Source organism: Hibiscus syriacus, unplaced genomic scaffold (genome assembly GCF_006381635.1).
Source record: "Hibiscus syriacus cultivar Baekdansim isolate YM2019G1 unplaced genomic scaffold, ASM638163v2 tig00002840_pilon, whole genome shotgun sequence".
Lineage (NCBI taxonomy): Eukaryota > Viridiplantae > Streptophyta > Magnoliopsida > Malvales > Malvaceae > Hibiscus > Hibiscus syriacus.
The window spans coordinates 369,664-391,822 of NW_024061947.1; the positions used below are offsets into that span (position 1 = coordinate 369,664).

General features: G+C 32.5%; 1 protein-coding gene across 1 annotated transcript; it reads left to right on the forward strand.

The window, feature by feature from the left end:
- The first annotated feature begins 4,240 nt into the window (after positions 1–4,240).
- On the forward strand, positions 4,241–4,825 carry LOC120154193 (uncharacterized mitochondrial protein AtMg00810-like). The gene has a single exon (XM_039166014.1). It carries the CDS (start codon positions 4,241–4,243, stop codon positions 4,823–4,825), a length of 585 nt encoding a protein of 194 aa, XP_039021945.1.
- The last annotated feature ends 17,334 nt before the right edge of the window (positions 4,826–22,159 follow it).

Consider the following 22,159-nt stretch of genomic DNA (forward strand, 5'->3'; position numbering starts at 1 on the left):
TTTATAAAAATGTATCGATCCATAATAATATAACATGTAAAAATATGATAAAACCGGTCTATATATGACAAAAGGTGAACGCATATAGTGTCGATACATTTATAAAAATTATCGATCCAAAAAATATCGAAACCGATAATTATAATGTAATAGGTAAATTTGCAATGTTACCGGTATAAATATACCGATTTACTTATAAAATAGGTCAATATAAGCGCTACCTATTACATTATTGTACTTGATAATATTTCCGGTTAAATACCTATTTTATTATATAAGCGCTATCTATTACATTATATAAGCGTTACCTAATATGTTGTTGTGCTTGATAATATTTCCGGTTAAATAATATAACATAACCGATCTAAATTTTAACCGGTCACTTGTTTAACCGATCACGCCGTATATTAACCGTTTTTAAGTGCCGCACAGTAGAACTACCCTCATACTTTACTCGAGTAGGTGTGAGTAAATCGTTAACAAATTTTTAGTATAATTTTGTTATGATATATAGTGTAAATCGGCCTCTCTGCATTCAAGTTGTTGAACGCCATAACTTTAATGAGCATCCACATTTTAAGTAGCTCGTGACCATGGTGTATTATTGGCTGCAAGTATCGTTTACTTTTTTAACATCATTAGCCCAAAAAAATAAACAATAAAAATTGCCGAAACTGTTACCAATATTTATTTATGTGGATGCTGTAGAAATTGCAGTTAGAAAATTAGTTTGTTATTCTTGTTAGTAAAGCTTTATAAATACATAGGAATTGTAATTTTAAGTTAAGTGAAATAAAAGCTGAGGTATTATTCATTTTAACATGGTATAAGATGTCACTTTTCTGGGCTCTTGAGTTGTTCGGCTTATTTTTCAATAGTCCAAAATTTCAATTCTCATTTCTGTTTTTGGAAACTATCACCGTGCAAAAAGTCCCAATTATTTGTTTCTAGGGTTTGTGTTTGTTTCCCGCGAATCCTTTGATTCTTTCTTTGTTTCTTCCTTGCGATGCCTCCACAAGATGTTTCGGAGATTGATTTTACGCATCCCTTGTATTTGCATCTGTCTGATACACCGGGTGCTGTTCTTGTTTCTCATTAGCTCACCAACGTTCATGATTACAACGTTTGGAGTAGGTCTATGCGTATTTCTTTTCTTGCAAAGAATAATTTGGGGTTTATTGATGGGGTTTGTCATCGATATGATTTTGTTGAGCAGCTTCAACCTCAATGGGATCGGTGCAACGCGATTGTGCTCTCTTGGTTGATTAATTCTGTTAGCAAGGATATTTCCGCTGATATTGTTTTTTCTTCTAGTACTGCTCTTGTGTGGTCTCATTTGAAAGAGCGTTTTGACAAAGTTGATGGTTCTGGGGTTTATTTTCTACACCTAGAGATTGCAACCCTTGTTCAAGGGGATTCTTCAATTTTGACCTATTTCAACAAATTAAAACTTCTCTGGGATGAATACGGTGTTTTGTTTCCTCTTCCTTTGTGCGATTGCGCCAATGCTCAGCAAAATACTACTAATGCTCTTTAACAAAATCTTTTTCAGTTCTTGATGGGTTTAAATGAGTCGTATTCTCCCATTCGCAATCAAATTCTTATGATATTACTGTTTTTTTACTCTAATTCTTTTGCAACCCCTCTTTTAACCAGGCATACTCGATGATGGTTCAAGAGGAGTCTCAATGCTCTCATTCCACTGGTATATCTTCGATTCATGATTCTACTATTTTTTACTCTAATTCTTCTACAACCCCTGGTAGTATGGGTCGACGTCGATTCAATGGCACTTGTGGCTATTGTAAGGTTCGAGGTCACAAAAAGGATCAATGATATCGATTGAATAGGTTCCCTGATGATTTTAAATTTAATCAAAAAAATGATGCTCAAGCTGCTCTTACTGTTCAACTTGACAATCCTGGAGATTCTACTACTACTTCAGCTCCAGTTCCTGCTATATCGTCCCATGTATCTCCTGCCCCAATTTTTACTCAAGAATAGAACAATAAAATTCTAACTTTGCTGCACCAAGCTCCTTCCCGTGAGTCCTCTTTTAATCTTTTGGGTCAAACTTCAGGTACTTCTTCTTCTGTAAGTTGGATCTTGAACACTAGTGTTACAGATCATATTACTTTTGAGTTCTCTTGTTTGAAAATGCCTATTGCATGTGCTTCCAAAAATCGATTTTCATCTTCCTAATGGAAAAAAACCTCATTACTTATACTGGTTCTTAAGTTCTTAATGTCGATCACGTAATTCATGATGTTTTGTTTGTCCCTGAGTTCAATAATAATCTTATCACTAAAATGACCACTGAACTCCATTGTGTTGTTTTGTTCTATCATGCAGTTTGTATCTTGCAGGACATCCCCAGTGAAAAGATCAAGGGGATTGGTAAGGAACGTGAAGGTCTTTACTTGCTCGATTCTTCTTTTACATCCTTGGGTTCAAATTCTTCTCCTGTTATTTCTTTTTTTTTCAAATTCATTTGTTTGTAAACCTGTAGTTCATGGTTCTTCTTCTGTTACTGAACTTTGGCATGCTAAACTTGGGCATGCTTCCATTAATAAAATACACAAATCTCATATTTTCCAGTCTGTTAAGTTTGATCATAGTGATGTGCAATATTGTTCTATTTGTCCCATGGCTCGACAAACACCATTACCATTTCCTTTATGTACTTCTAGAACAGAAAAACCTTTTCACTAATCCATTTTGATCTTTGGGGTTCTTATGGAGTCTCTACTCATAGTGAATATCGATATTTTCTCACTATTATGGATGATTTTAGTCATATGACTTGGGTTTTTCTGTTGCGACTCAAAAGTGATGCAGTCATTCATTTAAAATCCTTTTTCTAATGATTCAAAACCAATTCTATACTTCTATTATGATAATTCGCAGTGATAACGGGTCAAAATTTTTTAATTTATTGTGTTCTTCTTTTTTTCCCTCTCTTAGTATAATCCACCAACCTAGTTGTGTTCGTACTCCCTAGCAGAATGGGGTAGATGAGCATAAGCATAGGCATTTACTTGAGGTTGTTCATGCCTGCATTTTTATTCCAAAGATCCTTCAAAATTTTTGGGTTAATGTGTTCTTACTGCCAGCTATTTGATCAATAGGTTATCATCCTCTATTTTGTATTGGCTCACTCGTTTTGAATTGTTGTATAAAACATCACCTTCCTTATCTCATATTCATCTGTTTGGGTGTCTTGCTTATGAAACCTATGCACATTTGACTGATAAATTTGGTTCAAGAGCTATTCCTTCTGTGTTTCTTGGTTACTCATCCACTCAAAAAGGTTACCTTTTATTTGATCTTGAAAAAAGTTTTTTTTGTCAATAGTGATTTTGTATTTCACGAATCTATTTTTCCTTTTAGTTTTCCTCAAAAATCTGATTCTTTTTTCCCTGCTCAGTCTTATGTGGATAATTCAGAATTTTTGGTTTTGTCTCCACCTCCTATATCCCCTGTTACTTCATTATCAGCATATTTACCTGAATGATCAGGTTCATCCGTTATTCCTTTGCGTAAATCTTCTCGAGCGTCTATACCTCCAATATGGTTACAAGATTATGTGTGTTCCAATCAATCCTCTTCATTTTCTCCTACTTGTAAGTACCCTTTTCTCACACTATTTCTTATGACCATTTGCATGTTCATACTCAAAATTTCTTGCTACTACTTCATCCATTGTTGAACCACAGTCTTATTTAGAAGCCATTTCAAACCTGGTTTGGATTAAAGCCATGCAAGAGGAAATTCATGCCTTAGAAACCAATGGCACTTGGTCTGTAGTGTCTTTGCCTCAATGAGTGACTCCCATTGGTTGTAAATGGGTATTTCGAGTCAAATACAAGGATTATGGTATAGTTGAGAGTTTTAAAGCACATCTTGTTGCTAAAGGTTATAATCAAAAGGAGGGTATCGATTTTGTTGAAACATTCTCTCCTGTAGCGAAATTAGTCACTGTTAGGACTATTCTTGCTCTTGATGCTATGAATGATTGGCCTCTTTTTCGAATGGATGTTCATAATGCTTTTCTCCAAGTTGATCTCTTTGAGGAGATATACATTAAGTTGCCTGAAGGGTTTTGTAGCCAGGGGAGAATATTGTATGCCTCTTGCGAAAATCTCTTTACAGTTTGAAGCAAGTTTCACGATAGTGGAATTTGAAGCTTACTGAAGCATTGGTTGCTGCAGGATATCAGCAAAGTAAGTTTGACTATTCAATGTTTACAAAAAAAGAAGATGAAAGATTGGTGGTGATGCTTATTTACGTAGATGAACTCCTATTAACTGGAAATGATTTAGCTTTGATTAATGAGTTGAAAGATATGCTAAATCGTAATTCTAGGATAAAAGATCTAGGAGATTTAAAATATTTCTTGGGGCTTGAGGTTTTGAGGTCAGAAAAGGGAATTTTACTGAACCAAAGGAAATATGCTTTAGAGTTATTAAAGGAGATTGGTATTGAGGGAGTTAAACCAGCCTTTAATCCTTTAGAACATAACTTGAAGCTTACTACCACAGAATATGATGAACACTTGCAACAACTAAAAGATGAAGTATTAGTTGAAGAGAAACCAACATTCCAAAGGTTGATTGAAAGACTAATATACCCAATGCATACTCGACCTCGACCAGATATCAAGTTTGCAGTTCATCATCTCAGTCAATTTATGCAACAACCAAAAAGAATACATTTCGAGGTAGCATTAAGAATTGTTAAGTATTTGAAGAAAGAACCGGGTCAAGGGATATTGTTGAAAAAAGAAAGCAAGAGCCAATTAATAGCATTTTGTGATTCGGATTGATCTTCATGTTCTATGTCACGTAAATCAGTAACTGATTTTTGTATAAAATTGGGTGATTCCTTGATATCCTAGAAATTAAAAAAGCAAAATCTAGTAGCAAGATCTTCAGCAGAAGCTGAATACTGAAGCATGGCAGTTGTTGTAGCTGAAATATTGTGGTTGAATGGTCTTTTATAGGAGTTACAAGCTGATATCTCACGACCAACAAGGTTGTACAACGATAGTAAAACAACTTTGCAAATTTTAGCAAATTCGGTGTTTCATGAAAGGACCAAGCATACACTACAAGAAATTTCTATTATTGTGATAAATTTAATTTTTTTCAAAATTAATTTTGTAACTATTAGTAGTTTTTTTTGACAAAATAAATAATCGCCACATTAGATTAAAAAAAGATATACAATTATGACAAAAGCTAAAATCGTTATAATAATTTGTCATAATTAACAAACATGTGTAACATATGGTGACAAAATAAATTTTATTACTATTTTTTGTCACAAATTTTTTCCTCTAATTTTTTGGCCCCAAATTGAAAACATATAGTGACAACTTTTGTAACTAAAAGTTTTAGTAACTATGACAGAAAAAATTATCACAACAAATAATGAGATTTAGATTTGTTGTGACAAATTTTGTTTGTAATTATATATTTTAATTATAGTGACAAAATGTATAGTCACAAATGATTATCTCCAATTTTTGGTAAAAAAAATCATATAGTGACATGTTCTGTAACTATAAGCTATAATTATTGTTACAAAAAAATTGACACAACAAATAATGTGATTCAAGTTTTTAGTAAAAAACAATGTTTGTCGTTATATGTTTTAATTATAGTGACAAAATATATTATCACAAAGATTTCACTCCATATTTTTTTACGCCAAAAAAGTCATATAGTGACAAATTTTGTAACTATAAGTGTTAATAATTATTACAAAAAACATTGTCAAAAAAATAATGATATTCACCTTTTTGTGACAAATTATATTTGTAGTTATAAATTTTAACTAATAGTGATAGCATATATTAATTGCCATAACTATTTTTCTCCACTATTTTTTGTTTCAAAAGTTATATTGACAATTTTTATAATTATAATTTATAGTTATTATTATAGAAAAATTATCACATCAAATAATAAAATTCAAGTATTTTGTAATAAATTATTTTTGTACTTATATATTTTAATCATTATGAAAAATTATATTATTAGAACCCTTTCTCATTTCTCCTTATTTTTAATGTAAAAAATGTTATATAATAACAAAATATATTGTCATAAAGATTTTTCTCCATATTTTTTTGCACCAGAAAAATCATATAGTAATAATATTTTTTAACTATAAGTGTTTATAATTATTACAAAAAACATTGTCACAAAAAATAATGGTATTCATATTTTTGTGAGAAATTATACTTGTAGTTATAAATTTTAATTATAGTGATAACATGTGACAAAAAGACAGAAACTCTAAATACCAAACTTTAAAGAACAAACTGCAAAATAGCAAAGCCTAGGGTCACCATTGCAAATATTGTACAAATTAGGCACCAGAATCGTAAATATACCAACATTATTATATAGGACGAAAATTGAAATTATTAAAATTTTAGGATTGAATCAAACATTTACCCGAACATATACAAACATGGACAATGATTAAAATATAAACGGAGTAAAATAAAAGAAAACAGAGAGTAAAATAGAATCTAAAAGCAAACATGCCTAGAATATAGACATATGGATGAAATAAGGCACACGGATATATATATATATCACATTTAATGTGATAGCTAAGGTCACCAGCTGTAAACAGAACCTAAATTCATATATAACATAGAGTAATACACGTTTGCAAAAACCAAAGCAAGGAAAGAATCAATGGGATCGAACAGTCAACAAGCCATCTTGGTATTTAATTGTCTTAAATTAGTGCAAAAATCATGGGATATTAAATAGACAGTAATACTAATCGACAAAATAAAGCAACAAAAATAAATTTAAAATTCACACACAAATTTACCAAGATTTAAAAAAATTAAATTAGAATAAATGAAAGCAACAACTCGAAATCAAAAATCAAAAGAAGTAAAAAAAGACTAAAACAGAACGCAAATAAAATTTAAAATACAAATTAAAATGAATATAAATCTATTTTAGTGACTAAATCATAAATTTACAAAGTTAAAGGAACCTGGGGAGGGTTTTACCCACGCACCTAAAACACAGAAATCCCTTCCTCGAAACGACGTAGTTTTGGTGTGGATATATATACCCAAGTCATGGCCAAAAATTGCACATCTTTTTCATTTTCCTCTCTCTCTAAAAGGAGAGAACTTTGTTTCTCTCTGGCTTCTCTCTTCTTTCCCTCGCGGGAGGGAAGCCGACTACCTCCGGCTACCGTTCGCCGAAACACTCCACCGCTGCCCACGACAGCCGAAGTTCGACTAACCTACTGAAAAATAACCCCCGTCGCTCCCTTAACCCAAAAATACCCACCACTCGACCTAAAACAAACACTAGCAACCTAGTCCTCTTCTCTCTCTTTCTTGCTTTTCTTTTGGTATTTCCTTTTTCTATTTTCATTATTTACTCGAAAGCTTTTTTGGTTTTTTCCTTGATGATGTGTTCACCTCACTTTTTTGGTTGTGTTGCTCCCTCTTTTGATATAGGGGATCTCCCTATTTGACTTTGAGTTGGTTGCATGTTTTGGGATTGATTTTCCCCTTTGTTCTCATTTGATTTTTTTTCTTCTATTAGCTTCGGATGGTCTGTCTAAGGAGAGAGGCTCGGTGGTGATGGCAACAACACAGGGGGTAAATATTTTTTACCTCGAGGCTATCTTCATATGTCCCAAGGCAGCTGGCGACGAATTCGGTGGTGGCATTCCTTGGGCAGAGGAGAAAAACAGGCGCGTACATCTCATGCGGGAGAGCGTGGCGGCGGTGACTTGGCGCGTTTTGGTTGTTGATTAGGTCAAAACCCTAATGGTCCTTTGATCTGGACCGTTAGATGGAATGCAGATCTAACGGTCCAGGGGAGTGGCGGCTGGGGAATAAGATGAAGGCTAGGGTTTCTTCAAACCCTAGCAACTTGGGCTGGCGTTGGGCTTGATGGGTTGGCTCGCTTGATGCTTTGTTATTGGGCATGTAATAATTAAACTTTATTTTAGCTTATATATGTATATATTTTGTATAATAATATTATTAATATATATCACTAACTAATAATTTATACATATAAATGCAAATAACAATGAAATGCAATCCTTAGACAAATCGAGCATCTACAAAAATTTATATCAAATTTATTTTGTCACAATATTTTGTCAAAATAAAAAATTCTGACAAATTTATTTATCAAAATAATAATTTATAACAAATATTAATTTATCATCATAAAAAATTGTGACAAGTAATATTCTTTCACAATAACAAATTGCAACAAAGTGATTTAATTTAATCAAAGTAAACAGTTATGTCAAATTTATTTCCTCTCAATATTTTGAAAAAAATAAAAAATCATGATAAATTTATTTAATCAAAATAACAATTTTAACAAATATTAATTTCTCATTATAAAAAATTATGACAAATAATATTCTTTCACAATAACAAATTGTAACAAAATTATTTAATCACAGTAAAAAAGTTATAAAAAATATTTAGCGTCGAAATCAAAGTAGCAAAGGAAATACATTTTGTTGTAATATGTCTTTTTGTTACGAAAACATTTTCTTTTTTATGTTATATTTTAATTTAATTGTGACGAAATTTACTTTTTGTGCTAAAATAATTATTTTATTTTGACAAATATTTTGTCTCTGTAAGTTACATTTAGTGACTAAATAGCAACTACGACAAAATAAATTTTATTTCCTTATGTATTTTCGTCACAAAAATAATCATTTATATTCGATGTTTAAATATAAGTTAGTTATGACAAAATGTACTGCTTGTGACGAAATGATTAATTAATTTTGACATATATTTTATTGCGATAAGTAGATTATAGTAACGAATTTTCATTATTACAATAAATATTACACTATGGTAACGAACACAATTTTGTCACAATATACTTTACATGTCAAGGTTGTTCTAATAAACATGGTAACAAATAAAATTGGTCAGAATAAATATATTGTGACAAATTTAGTACTTTTAGTGATAAATAATTTTGTTGAAATAATCTAAATTTCTTGTAGTGATATTGATATAGACTGTCTTTTTGTTAGAGAAAAGATACAAGAAGGGATAATCAAGACTGAATATATACTTTTTGCAGAACAACTTGCTGATGTTTTAACCAAAGCACTTGGGATACAACAACATAATCATTTGGTGCGCAAGTTGGGGATGAAAAATGTTTTAATCCTTCAACTTGAGGGGAGTGTAGAAATCAGTTGTAAATAGTTTTTCTATTAGTGCAGTTAGAAAGTTAGTTTATTATTCTTGTTAGTAAAGCTGTATAAATACATAGAAATTGTAATTTTAAGTTAAGTGAAATAAAAGTTGAGGCATTATTCATTTTAATATATGTCTATCTCTATCTCTATCTATAAGTTAAGATTTTGACATACATTATTATTAGGACTTTAATATCCATTAGATTTAAAGTTATATATGACATCTACTACTTATAATATAGAGTTATGACACGGATTGTCTATTATTTTTTTTAATATCCATTAGATTTTAATATCCATTATTATTAGATTTGAAGTATATTGAGATTCAGTTATGACACGGATTGTCTATTATTTTTTAATCAGCCGAGAGAATAAACAACTGGATGAAAAATATATATGAAATACCATTTTAATCTTTGTCCATAGGAATGTGAACTAGAAGGTCATTAAATAATTCATTACAAGTTAACTGCCAAAAATATTTACTGACCTAATTGGAGTAATTAAGTCTCAAGTACTAGTTGGAAATATTCTAAATTTAAATTGAAATCCCAAAAAGATGACATGCTAGAGAAAATGAATGTAAGTTATGCCCAAAGCATGATAGTTGAATGGGTTCCAACAGTTAAAATTCTCGTAAATGAAAAGTAATATAAGATGGTCATATAGCGGAGATGAATGCCCCTGAAGAAACTCAAGACATAACTATGTTGAAATTGCATGTGGTTCATGCATTATGCCATCATTTTGTTAACTACATGCAATGTGGTGGGTGGGAGTTTTCCCATAATTTTATGTTCCCACGTTCTATGATATGGAGTAGTTTTGGGTGGTTTTTGATGGGGAACCACACCTATAAATACCCATCTAGCCTAGGTCCTTAAGCACCAACAATCACATTCAAATGCATTACATTTGAGAGCATTTTGAAATATTCCATCTAAGTGAGGCTATGAGTGCTTAGAAGATCCTTGGCGGTTCTAGCCTTTGTGTAGCCAAGTTCGAAGTGCTCGACGCTAGTTCGTGGTGGTTCACGGTGGTCTACAGTGGTGCATTCAATTCCCGAATTTCGACATAGTGTAGGCAATGGCTGGATGTATTTATAACTATCACTTTTTCGCTGCGTTTATGCTCAATGTGTGAAAGCATGTCTAATATTTGGTATCCGAGCATGGTTAAATCTCTGTCTTGCCTGATTTTTGAAAGTTTGTATGTTTCTCAAATTTTTGATTCCATGATTTTTAAAGTTTGAGAAAATTTATGTTGCAAACGTGTTGCTAAAATCGTTAGATTTTATTAAAGAGATATTTCTAAAATTAATTATGTTTATAATAATTATATAAAAATTTTAAAAATATTGTATGAATTGTATGTGCCTAAATTATGATTAAATGTATGTGAATTATATGGTTATTAATAGCATACATTTTAGGTGCATAAAACTTAAGTAGTATTGCATTTAGTATTTAGCAATAAAACTTTATATTATATGTCTAGAGATCTAAATAATTTTATTTAATTAGAGAATTAGCCACAACAAAGTTGATTAAATAAAATTATTTATTATGGTAATGATCTCATCAGGACTATAGACATAAGATATTGCATGATGAATTAGCAACAATTTTGAATAAAATTTAGGGTTAATATATGGCTAAGTGATTTTCATAATTTTATTTACTTAAAACTAGCCACACCATCTTTAGTTAAATAAAATTACTAAAGTTAAAAATCACATACATGAAGCTTAGATATTAAATCCTATTACTTAATTTATTAAGGTAAAATTATTACATGCCTTGAATAGTTACCCACAGGAATTATGACAGTGAATTCAATAATTTTATCAAAAAGGGTAGAAATTAATTCTATCATAAGATGGATCTAATAGAATTAAAAATTTAGCCCCCATGCAATTTTTATTTCACTAGATTCATTGTTTACATAATTTGCATTGGTAAATTATAATTTATGTTTGCCTTAAAGTTTTTATTAAGCATGTATGTCATTATTTCTTACAATTTTACAACCCCTGAATATGTCTGATAATAGAGTAGATATCCCTAAATTAACCAGTGAGAACTTTAAGATTTGGAAGGAGAGTATTCTTCTTCAATTGGGGTGATTAGATATTGACTATGCCACAAGGAAATTTGAGACACATTTCACTGAAACCAACACTCAAGTTGATCTTACTCTGAATGAAAAGTAGGAGCCATCTAATCACCTCAGCATTATGTTCATTAAGAGCAAGGTTCCTGCTGATGTTCGTGGCTCAATTGAGCATTATGATAATGTACAATAACTATTAATGGCTATTGAAAAGAAGTTCAAAACTTCTCAAAATCCTTGTCTAGAACCCTGATTATGAGGTTCAAGTCCATGAGGCTCATTACTGTGGAAGGCGTATGTGATCACATCAATAAGATGTGAGATTTAACATGTCAACTTAGAGCATTAGAGGTTGAAATGTTTGAATCTTTCCTGGTGCACTTTATACTAAATACGCTTCCACCTCAGTATGGTCCATTTAAGATCTCTTATAACTTACATAAGGATAAATGGTCTATTGATGAACTTTTGACCATGTGTGATCAAGAGGAGGGTAGACTCATACTGGAGATTAGAGAGAGTGCACTGACAGTAACTTATGGAAATAAATTAGTCCAAGCCAAGCCAAAGGGAAAGGTTTAAATTCAACCTCAAGCTAACATTAAGAAAGAGTCCAAGTGTTTCTTTTGTAAAAAGAAGGGACACTTAAAAAGGACTGTGTCAAGTTCAGGAGATGGCTTAAAAAGAAAGGTAAATCAATCTAACTCGTTTGCTTTGAGTCAAATATGGTTGATGTTAATTATAACACATGTGATTCTAGTTCTACAATCCTTGTCTCAAATTCCTTACAGGGATTAAGAAATATGAGGGAACCAGTGGGAGCTGAGCGATACATCTATTCGAGAAATAAGATGCAATCGCATGTGGAAGCTATTGGGACCTACGAATTATTGCTTAGTAGTGGCTTTATTTTAATTGTAGAAAAGACTTTGTATATTCTAAGTTTTACTAGAAATTTAATTTGTGTTTCAAGACTTGCACCATTATGGTATTGTTTTAATTTTTCAAAAATGAATTTAGTTTATTTTATAAATTGGAAATTGTTGGAAATGGAATTTTACCGATGGTCTTTACTCTTTAAATTTGCAAAATGATGTCACTTCTGCATATCTATGAGATACTAGGTAAGCAAGTGGTGTTATCCTGAGATGCACATAAAATTTCTCCTACCACACCACTAGACTTATCTCAGCATGTTTTTGAGTGTATTTGTATGCACACGTCTTCATTTGTTAGCATGATCATTTAATGAATACATGTAGTATGGTAGAGGTATTGTGTGATGCGAGGCTTGCGAGCTCAACGTTCAGAATATGTTTTCAATCGCGGATTCCAGATTTCGTGGAGTGCGATGGGACAACGACATCATCGGAGGAGTATTAGCGGAGTACCAGAGTATAGTGATAACGGCTTAATGGGCATGTAGAGGTCATGATTTGAAATGAGTAAGCTTATCATGTTTTAATTATTTATTTTATTTATTGAGTTTTTAAATTGGGGCCCATTTTTGTAAATTGTTACGATTTTATACCTTGTATAAATATTTTAAAGTGAGTATGGTTTCGAGAAAAAAATTTGGGTTAACCACTTCGTTTACCCTGTGTGGCATTCGAATCCATGAGATTTAGGTGTTATACGCTTACCGGGGTAGAGCTAGCTTCCCGTTAGAGTCCTCGTCACATAGTCGAATCCAAGTTTGTTTTTCAAAGGGTCTTACTCCAAATAAGGGCTTCCTCCTTAAGTTTTCTAGGTCCTAGATTGGAAAAGGAAAAGGTAGGGGGTCATTGGGGTTAAGATTAGGCTCATTCGACCATCGCTGCTGGTGGTCGGTGATGAAAGTGATGTTATGTCTTTGAGCGTTTGAACTATTGTGAAAGGATGTTTTGGTGAGGTTTCGTTCCTAGGCTTTGGAAATTGGAAGTTTGAGGATCTCAATTCTGTTTGGGGGCCGTTTGGATGGGTTCGATCGTCTCAAGCGACGAAATCAACGACGTTGAGGGCAGTTTGATGAGAGGTGGTCGTAGCATAAAGTTGGGATGATAGGGGAGTGTTTTTTTAGCTTAGGGTAAAAATGAAGTCAAAAAGAACTTTGCTTTTATAGTTCATGCGGTTGAAGCAAAATGAAAAAATCACGTTATGGTCCCTTGACTAAAATGCAAATGAAGTAAATCACACGATATTTTTTAGTTTTATTTTGTTTCAAGTACATGTGATTTACTTCATTTGCATTTTAGTCATTTTTCTTCATTATATTTGCATTTATGCTCATTTAGTCCATATACTTTTATATTTGTATATTATTTTTATATAATCTATGTATATTTTTTATATATATTAAATATTATTTTTAAAATTCATGTATATGTTATTTATAAAAAAAGGTAATATTATTTTTGCGCAAGGAATCTATGGGATCGCACCTTGACTGATAAAGATCGTGTTCCTAAGGGTTGTTCGTACAAAATGATATCTTTTTTCGTTTGAGTGATCATTTTTAGAGTAATTAATTTACATATTTTATTAAAATACTAGGCAATGTTATTTTGTAAGAGGAATTTATGGAAACACGCATTAACTGATAAGGAAGATGTTTTCGAGGATTGTTCGTACAAAATTGTACCCCTTTTAACTTTTCTAAAAAAGATCTTAATTTAAGTATATATTCGAATTTGTAAATTTCAAGATTTAGATGATGTATAATTGTTTATTTACCGATTTTGGGTTATATGGGGTGCTCGTCATTCCTCGCGTGTAATAGACTCCCAAACCCTGGAAAAAGAAATTTTGATTAAATGAATACCAATTTTTATTTTTTAAATATTTTTTCTAGAAACTATTTTAAAATATATTTTTAGGTATTCGACTTACCTAATTCAAATGACAATGCACTCCAATTTTATTTTTTGTTTCAAAAAAACTGATCTTTTTAAAAATTAAGTAGGAGCAATTCCTGCCTAGCCTAGAAAGCTTAATTACCGTTCTAACATTTTGTTTGTACAGTGTAGTTAAAATAATATTGTAAAGATATACCAAACTAAACAATGTCATTAAACCCATTTAGTTGTGAAAATTTGGGTTTTAATTGTTTAAAAATATTTTTTAAAAGCATGAACAAAAAACATATTATTATTTGAATATAGAAAGCATTATTTTTTAAAAGTGTCTATTTATGTTTAAGATATATAAAGTTGTACAAATCAAATAACCTTAGTGATAAAAGAATTGTTGTTATTCTTTGAGGTTCTGAGTTCAAGCTTAAGGAATACCAGGGGTGTGTGTATATATATATATATATAAAGTGAAAAAAAGTCAAAATTTTGAAATAAAAAAGTGGATAACAAACACATGAAACTTTAAATTATTATTTACAATGTTATAATTTACTTATCCAACTCAACTCATGCTTCACACTTATACAATTTGTATGAAAATGAATGTGTAAAAATAAAAATAATCCAAAAAAAGTGTGAATATGTGAAAACCCAAATGGCACATTTTTTTTCCAAATAGATGGTGGTCCTTGCTTGTTTGCAAGTAATTCAACAATATCAAGTATTACCAATATAAACACATCAAACCCCTGCTTTTTGGTATTTGCTCATTCGGAGAAAGAAACAGAAAGAAGAAGAAAATGAAATTTTTGTACGAAATTCAATGTTGAAATACATATTATTCATCACTTTCATACATTAGTGTAATGATTGTTGCAACGTACTTTGCTTCTTCCTTTTATGGCACCTGACATATGGCTTTGCATGGAAAACTTGGGCGGCGGCAGCCATGGTTGTCACCTAAAAACTATACAACTTATTATATATATATTATATATATATATATTATATATATATATATATATATATATATATATATATATATTATTATATATATTATTATTACAGTGGTGGAACAACGTGTATTATATAATTGACACATATCATCATAAAATTTTATTTTATTTATTTTATTAATAATATTCATCGTGAAATTTTATTTGTCTATTCTTTAAAAAATTATATTATTTTGAAAATGATGTTAAACTCGTCGTTTTATTATTGAATGGTTTTTTTTATGTAATTATTTAGTATAACACTTACTTTAATAAAACTTTATATTTTGATAGCCATCTTAACACTCAAACTATTTCAGATTCAACAATCAAGTTGATTTAGACCAAGAGAAGATTATATTATATATGATGCAAAGCTATAGACTAGCCGTCAAAACTTCAAAAAGACTACATTAGCAGTTTGAGTATTAATTTTGTCAAACCTTGATATTTGTTGCCAACAAAAGAGCTTTCAATTACCTCAAAGAAAAGAGAAAACAAGAGAGCTTTCAAATCAAATGTCTCATACAAGAATATATGTAAGCCACGTTTGAAACGTCCCATTACGTGTTTCAAAACTAAATAAATGTATTCACATTCATTATCCCTTGCATTGAAAATGGATATAAGAAAATGTTCAAAATTTTGTAACAATATTTGTTCAAACATAATTGTGTTTGACAGTGAAAATGGATATAAGAAAATGTTCAAATTTGTGAATAATATTTGTTCAAACATTATTGTGCTTGATACTATTCACTTTTAAGACAACTTTTAGAATAATTGTGTAAAGGAAACAACTGAGCTCGAAAGCAAATTCAATTTGGTTTTCGTTATTATCAAACTGAACTTGGACAAACAGTTTTTATATACTCAAAGCTGGTGAGTCTAATCTATCTTTTTCTTTATAGTATTTGTAATTCTAAATTATTGCTTTAAGCAGCCCCAAAACAAATTATAAAGAATCTATCTACTATACACGGGTTTACTAGAGGACATAAATGCCGTTTTTTGGCCCAATACCCCACATGTGGGTAAAATATTTAGGGTATTGGGCACCCTAACTTTATTTAGCAAAGTACGACATTTGCTATAGTCTAGACGGAATGGGATTTTTAATGGCGTTATAATGAATCGTCACACCGATGTGACAAGTTCATTTGAATTCAAAATAAACTAGTCATTGCTAAATGGACAGACGTGCAGCAACTGGAAGCAACGGTCACTTGGAACTCGTCGCCTCGAGGTGATGAGTTCGGCTGAGGATTTAAAAAACTAGCCGCTTATAGTTGTTGGGGGTAATGCTATAAATAAGGGTTTGGGGATTTGGTTTTTCACCAAACCTTGAATCCAAAAAAATAAAAAATATGTTGTGCGAAAATCTTAAAAATTTGCAACCCGAGAATATATATTGCGCCTGGATAACATCTATGTTTTGTTGATCCAACGTTGGTCAGACGATGAATTAAATATTCGAAGTAGGGGAATGATAACCAAAGAGCCGCATCAGCGGATGATGACATATCTGCATCAATTTGGTTTATTTTCGGCTATATTTTTAAGTGGCTTCAAGGTGTACCCGAAATTTTTCGAGGCTCTGATTGAATTTTGGCACCCCGAGACTCACACGTTCCATTTCGTGAGTGTTTAAGTGACGATTACTTTGGAATACGTCGATTATCAACTCGGTGTTCCGGTGAATGGAGCCCCCGTGGTGAGCCAGAACGTGTACGACTCCTCGACGTTGGTCTTCCAAGTTATGAGAAAATGGCCACCATCTGACGTCATAAGGGACGATTGGGTAATGATAACGTGGTTGGAGTCTGAATTTCAATCATGGATGAGTCTACCGAGGCAGAGGTTGTTTACGCGTCCTGAGCATTTCTTCTCAAGTGATCGGAAGGATATTATTACTAGATAAATCTGGTAATCTGGTGCACACTAAGTATCTGAAAATTTTGGAAGACTTCGTTGTGTGTCGTAATACCAGTTTGGGCTTGGTGTTCTAGCCTTTCTATATCGGGAGCTTTGCAAGGTTGTAATTTTAATGCTTAGTCAAAAAGCTGATAAAAAGCTGATGTAGCAGGCTATCTGATACTATAGTCATGGGCCTAGTATCCCTTCCCATTTTTTACGCCAATTACGTATGCCCTGATCAAGTTTCCACTGGCTGGAAGGTAATTGTTTAACTTCATTTATTTAACTTTTTTTAATTTCATAAATTTATTTATTTATTATTTGCTTATATTTTTTATTTTTAAATATTTTAGATGACATCATAAAATAGCAAAGACGAAGTTGGCAGGTGCCACTGCATGAGACATACGGATGATGATCGACATCGTCGGTCGATTCACGGTATGACATACGAAATTATTATTATTTTTATCTTTTTAACTTTATATATATGCTAACTTTGATATTTAATATTTACATTTCTCTTGGCTTTCGTATGTAGACGAGGAGATCCAATAGGTATTATCGGGGAGATTTCTTGAGGGTCCTACTTATGGTGTGTCGTGACGCTGTTATTGCACCAAATGATTGTTGAATGACACGCTGCTGATATAGTAATGCACCAGTTTGCGGCGCACTAGCCGATTCCTACACAAATAAATATTGATATGGGCGCGCTCCATACAATCGATACGCGCGGGTAACATAATGAAAATTGGCTGGTACGACACGTTTACTACATCAACCTATGGAATCAGCGTGGACTATCATTCTCCCATCGTCAAGACATTACACCGTTGGACTTAGATTTTGACCATTCTCACTATGACGACTTTACGAACAAAATGGCAAACCATATCTCATGACACCAGAAGAGAGGGAAAAAAGACAACATCATCAGGCCGCATGTACCAAGTCCAAGTCCAAGTCCAAGAAGAAAACATCGTTGTTGTCGTCTTCCGCTTTGGCATCTACAGCTGAAGAGTACTTGTAACATCCCCAATACCGGGTTAGTGACTAAATTATAAAGTTTCAAAATTTAGTGATTAAAGTAGAATAATTGAGTAGTTCAAGGACTTATATGAAAATATTATGTATGATTAAATTATAAAGAGGGAGGAATTGAAGGACAAAATGGTCATTTGCAAGGAAAATATTAAATATGGTTATATATTAACCACGTGGGAGGGAGAGGGAAACTAAATGAGTTTCGAGAGTTCTCTTCATCCTTCTCCTTTCTTCTTCACGTGTGAAAGCCAAGAACAAGGTGAGTTTCCGGTTAGTTAATTTCTTGTTGAATTTAAGGTTGGTTTATGATCATTAGATGATAATTAAGATTAAGGAAAGCTTAAGTTATCTTAAAATCAAAAGTTGAAGGAGTTAGGAGAGATTAAAGATTAGAAGTTCTTAAGTGAAATCTTGAAATATAGTTCATAATTAAAATTGGAAATTGGATTTGACTTGTCATCAACCTAATTAAGAAGTATTAAGTGTTAGAATTGAATTTAGAACATGTTGAAATTTGAGTATGATTCTTGAATTTCATATGGATGATGAGAGTTGGAAGTTAAAGAGGTGTTGAATTAGTATGAAATAGTTTAAGTAGGTGTATGTAAGTGAAGGATAAGAAAGGGGTTGCAATATGGCACAATTAAGTTAGAATGAAGTAATTTTTGTGCGTAAATTGGAATTCTGGGCTAGTGGCATCGGTACACATTCAACATGTACCGATGCATCAAGGGTAAATTTCTAGAAATTATTTAGTGTGTATCGATGCACAGGAAGTGTATCGATGCACCCCTTAAAATGAAAACATCGAATGTAATTTGTGTATCGATGCATAGTTAGTGTATCGATACACATGTAAAGGAATGTATCGATGCAATACAGAGTGTACTGATGCCTACCTTAAATAAAAGATGTAATCAGCCTTTCTTTTAGTCTAAGGAGTGAACAATTAGAGTATATGAATTAGAATACTGATATGGATCCATGTATTATTGTGTAGATATAGAACGTAATCCCATTCCAAAACAATCGAAGAAATAGGATTTAATCAAAGCAAGCAAGGCCAAGGTGAGTGCATAATATAGGTATAACTTAATGGAAATAAGACTTGCGATAAGTCTATTTCCTAGATTAATTTCATAGTATAATAGTTATGAACATGCATACATTATAGTCTTTATTAAATATGCATAAGTCATATATATTTACATATGATTCACTACATGTCATATGACTCATATGAATGTATTTAAATACTTGTGTCATAGAATATGATATGGATGATCATATGCACATGTGAAATGTGATAGAAGAAAAGATAGATGTGATTACTATGGAAATGATATAAGTACATGTTTATATGAAGTAAAATATTAATGCTCGTGTTATGTAATATGAGAGCTCTAGGTATAGTTGGCATGCCAAGAGTCGAGGGTTTCATAGGTCCTTCGGGATAACTCATAGGTCCTTCGGGACATACTCACAGGTCCTTCGTGATAAATTTTATATGCCACTCAGTGGAACTTATACTAGTTGTGGTGACAGCAGATGTGCATAACCTTTATGTACTCGAATACCTTAAGTTTTCAGTATATACATGGGCCTATAAATAATGTGAAAAGTGTGTATTTCATTATATGTTATAGTATCAATATTGTTTATAATGAATCATATGAAATGATATGGAATTCTGAGTGTTATGTTGCATGTTCACATTTATAAGAAATGCATTATTATAAGTTTATGTCTCACTAAGTCTATGGCTTAGCGTGTAAGTGATTTACACGTAGGTACAGAAAAGTAAGAAAATCGGTCTTAGAAGTGGCAGAGCAGCATACCACAACTTGAAGATCAGATCAGAAGAACATGACACAGTTTGTTCGTTTATGTAATATATGTGTTGGAATGTAAATAGAGTCATATAGTAAATACGCTCTGATCGAGGTGTAATGTTTTGAACTTAGTGAAGTAAACATAGTTTTTGATGTTAATAAAAGTTAAAATTTACTATAGTTTTTATAAATGTACGAGCTTTGAAAAGTCAATGTGACACCTCATATTCTTACTCGGGTCAGATACGGGTTGGGGTGTTACATTTAATGGTATCAGAGGTACAGTTTAGTCGATTCTCGGTATAAACCGAAGTCCAAAGTGTCTTAAAAAAGGTACATGCCAACATAATAGTAAGAACTTCTGATCTTATAAGAGTAATGTGTATGTTGTTTAGCTAATAGAGACATTTGGTTATCTCTTATTAGATGTCCAGAAAAGATAGCTACCGAAGTGAAGCGGAAGATGAGAGGCTAGCTGAAAGTAGTAATTCACCTACCCTGGCCAGGCAAGGTGAAGAACAGACACCTTCTAGAGTGCCTGTACAAGACCAAGATGTCTTCTTCAGGACGTTGGATGCAATATTGACGCGTTTCCAACCTCCTGCCTCCTCAACATAGAGGATGAATGTTGCAAATGAGCTGAAGGGATTAGGAGCTTCTGATATGGAGAAGCTGGATGGAGTGGTCTCCTTGGTTCGTGGGCAAGCGAAAATTTGGTGGACAAATGTAACTTTGAGAATGACCAGTGACCAGATGACATAGTCTCTGTTCCTTGAAGAGTTTAGGCACAAGTACATAGGAGATCAATTTATAAAACAAATAAAGCAAGAATTTCTGAATCTGAAGCAAATGAATCGCACGGTGTATGAGTATGAGTGTGAGTTTAACAAATTGAGTCGTTTTGCGGCTGAACTGGTGCCTACAGAGAATGATGTCTACGAATGGTTTGTGGATGGTTTGCGCCCAAGGTGGAAGGAAATGTTGATTGTGCTGAACTTGTCTTCATTCCAAGAAGTAGTAAACCGTGCCAAAGCTCTAGAGAGAGCTTAGAATGAGCAATTTGTGGAGCAAAGATCTCAGTCGTCAAAAAGAATTGGAGCTTCATCGAGTTCTGCACCGCTCAAGAGAGGTAGAGATTCTGGCCTTCGATCTCAAACAAGGTCAGAATCTGTGGCATCCTCTTCTAGAGGATCAAATCAGATAAGAGTTAGACAGAATTAATCTGTAGGGTCTGGTGAAGGGCGAGCACATCAGAGTCAAGTTAGACAGTTCCAGATCTGTGAAAAAATCATAGTGGCATATGCAGAGTTAAAATGGGAGCTTGTTTTCGATGTGGGGAAATGGGGTAATTCATGAGAGACTGTCATTTGAGGGATGGAGAGCCTACTCCACCAGAGATATTAGCTTCAATATCTTAGAGGGGACGAGGTAGAGGAAGAGATCAGACATAATCTTTTACTCAGTAGGAGGTACGCTCCACTGCTCGATTGTATAACCTCAAAACCAATAAAGATCGGGATGATCCAGAAATAATAATATATACCTTTTTATTGTTGGATAAATGTGTTATGGTATTCATTGATCTGGGGTCTACATATTCATACATTAATAGTATGTTAGTGAGAGAATTGAGCATTCCACTAGAAGCTACTAACAATGAGGTGATAGTGATGAATCCATTAGGGTATAGTGCTCGTGTGAATTTGGTAAGTCGGGGTGTCCCATACAGGTTTAGGGAATTGAATTCCCTACTAATCTGATGGAATTACCCTTTGAAGAATTCAATGTGATTTTGGGAATGGACTGGTTATACCGTTATCAAGCAAATGTTGATTGTAGATTGAAGAAAGTAATGTTAATCAGTTCAGATGGATTGGAAGTGATAGTGTTTAGTGAAAAATGGAATCCATTAGGAAACATCATCTCAGTGATGTCAAAAAATAAGCTATTGCTATAGGGATATCAGGGTTTCATGACTAATGTACTGGATACTAGAACCAAGGAAAAAGGATTAGAAGAAATCCCTATAGTCAAATAGTTTCCTGATATTTTTCCAGCAGAATTACTGGGGTTACCTCCGGATAGAGAAGTGGAAATCCAAATTGAAATAATGTCTGGAACTGCACCCATTGCCATTGAACCATACAGAATGGCTCTAAAAGAATTACAAGAGTTGAAGATA

Excerpts from the sequence above, each read along its gene's own strand:
- LOC120154193 (XM_039166014.1), top strand. The coding sequence starts at position 4,241 with ATGTTTACAAAAAAAGAAGATGAAAGATTGGTGGTGATGCTTATTTAC.